At 44.7% G+C, this 2,500-nt stretch overlaps 1 protein-coding gene across 23 annotated transcripts in view; it reads right to left on the minus strand.

Moving 5' to 3' along the window:
* LOC123498820 (coiled-coil domain-containing protein AGAP005037-like) overlaps window positions 1-2,500 on the minus strand; it is a 140,073-nt gene that overhangs the window by 103,245 nt on the left and 34,328 nt on the right. For all 23 annotated transcript variants that reach the window (XM_045246275.1, XM_045246332.1, XM_045246365.1 and 20 more), the window contains 2 exons: window positions 1,523-1,672; window positions 1-197 (listed from right to left, as the gene is read on the minus strand). The exon at window positions 1-197 is cut by the window's left edge and continues 2 nt beyond it. In XM_045246275.1, the coding sequence (XP_045102210.1) occupies window positions 1-197; window positions 1,523-1,672 (347 nt within the window). The remainder of the gene's footprint in view (window positions 198-1,522; window positions 1,673-2,500) is intronic.

Here is a 2,500-nt window from a genome sequence, read left to right on the forward strand (position 1 = left end):
CAAGTCCTCGAGGTCGTAGAACATATCTTTAGAGGAGTCGTGGATGTACAGCTTGACGGAAGGCAGGTCAAGGTACTGCATAGTGAGCTGATTGGGGAAGGAGCGGACGAACAGCGCCTTCACAGTGTCCAGCGTGGTGATCTCATTGGGGAGCAGCGCCCTCTTCGTCTCCCCTCGGAACTGTAAGAAGACCAGGCCTGTGTGGGGAGAGAAGAGAAAAACAGGTGTTATTACATGTGCTGGGGAGAAGGGGGGAGAGAAAAGCAGGTGTTATAACAAATGTGGGGAGAAGGGAGGGAGAAAAAAGGTGTTTATTACTAGTGTAGGGAGAAGAGATAGAAAAAAAGGTGTTATTACTAGTGTGGGGAGAAGAGAGAAAAAACGGGTGTTATTCCTAGTGTGGGGAGAAGGGAGAAAAGAAGCCAGGTGTTACTGAAAGTGTAGGGAGAAGAGAGAGACTAAAACAGGTGTTACTACAAGAGAAACCAAGAAATTATATAAGTGTTAGAAGGGAGAGAGAAAAGCAGGTGTTATTACAAGTGTGGGGAGAAGGAAAGGAGAATACAAGTGTTCTTCCAAGCGTTGGGGGGAGAAAGGAGGGAGAAAAGCAGGTGTTATTGGAAGTGTGGGGAGAAAGAAACTGGAGAAAGAAAAGGATAAGTTATTGCGAGAGAGAGAGAGAGAGAGAGAGAGAGAGAGAGAGAGAGAGAGAGAGAGAGAGAGAGAGAGAGAGAGAGAGAGAGAGAGAGAGAGAGAGAGAGAGAGAGAGAGAGAAGTTAAGGAGAATAAAAAAAAATGAGGAAGAAAAATTAATACGAAGGAGGAGGAAGAGAAGGAAGAAGGAGGAGGAGGAGGAGGAGGAGGAGGAGGAGGAGGAGGAGGAGGAGGAGGAGGAGGAAGGAGATGGGGAAGAAAAATGGTGTTTTGAAATTATAAAGTCATAGTGTGTGGGAATGTGACGAGGAGGAGGAGGAGGAGGAGGAGGAGGAGGAGGAGGAGGAGGAGGAGGAGGAGGAGAAGGGAGAAAGAAAAATGGAGTGGAGGTTGTGTAGCATACGTTAACATTCTCTCTCTCTCTCTCTCTCTCTCTCTCTCTCTCTCTCTCTCTAAGACAAACAGACCTTATACAAACAAGCAAACATTGACAGACAAACAAGGCAGCCTATATATCTTCCTACAGCTAATAATAATAATAATAATAATAATAATAATAATAATAAGAAGAAGAAGAAGAAGAAGAAGAAGAAGATGAAGATGAAGATGAAGATGATGATGATGATGATGAAGATGCAGAAGAAGAACAACAAGAACAAGAAAAGAAAAGGAAAGAAAAAATGAAAAAGAAGGAAGAAGAAAAAGAATAAGAAAAAACCTCCCTTCCCTTTTCCAGTCACACATTCATTCCTTTCTATAGCACACACACACACACACACACACACACACACACACACACACACACACACACACACACCATCCCCGCCCTTCCCTCCTTTCCCTTCCACCTCCCGCGTCCCACACTCACCTAGGGGCCGCTCTAGAGTCTTGGAGGGCGTGCGTACTATGGGAAGTGAAGTGCGAGGCTTAACATTTCTGCCGCGGCCTGTAGAAGACGTCTCCGCCTCGCTCATGATGCCCGGGTCGTCATCCCAGAAAGAGCTGTTGGCATCCGACTCTGCAGGAAGACAACCAGGGATAGTTAGCCTGGGGAGATGTTTGGAGAATGCAAAAGAAAAGGTAAGGAAACGATAAGAAAATGAAAAGATAGGTGAGAAAAATAAATGGTAAGAAAAAGTAAGCTAAAAGGAAAGACAGATGAGAAAAAGAATTCGACAGGTAAGAAAAAGAAAAGATAAGAAAAAGGTAAGATAAATAAAAGACAGGTAAAATAATTAGAATGGGTGAAAATATTGGTTAGATTGGGGAGATCAGCGTGAGAAAGAACAGTTGCCCTCTAACACTGCAGGGAGACAACCAGGCAACGTTACCCGGGGAGAAGGTGCGGGGAGACAGCTAGAGGGCGTGTCGAATATGGGGTGAGAAGGGAGGAAAGGAATTAGAGGTGAAAATATTGGTTACTTTGAGGAGGTGTCAGTGAGGTGTATGGGTGAGAGAGTGGGGAGAAGCATAGTGGAGGTAAAGGGAGAGTAAGGGGTAGAGCAGAGGGGAGATTGGGAGACTAATGGGTGATTGGGAGAGAGAGAGAGAGAGAGAGAGAGAGAGAGAGAGAGAGAGAGAGAGAGAGAGAGAGAGAGAGAGAGAGAGAGAGAGAGAGAGAGAGAGAGAGAGAGAGAGTTTTTATTTCTTTTTCTAAATAATTGAAAAGGTACATAAAACTCTACGGTCCTAGCTTTCCCCGTTATACTATGTACACACGCGCTCTCTCTCTCTCTCTCTCTCTCTCTATCAGTAAGCCAAGTCTTATCAGTGTGTTCCAATCTTATGTGAAATATAAAAAGAGAGTGAAAGTGAGAGAGTAAGAGGAAAGTTTCGGCCACAATCC

Source organism: Portunus trituberculatus, chromosome 8 (assembly GCF_017591435.1).
Source record: "Portunus trituberculatus isolate SZX2019 chromosome 8, ASM1759143v1, whole genome shotgun sequence".
Classification (NCBI taxonomy): domain Eukaryota; kingdom Metazoa; phylum Arthropoda; class Malacostraca; order Decapoda; family Portunidae; genus Portunus; species Portunus trituberculatus.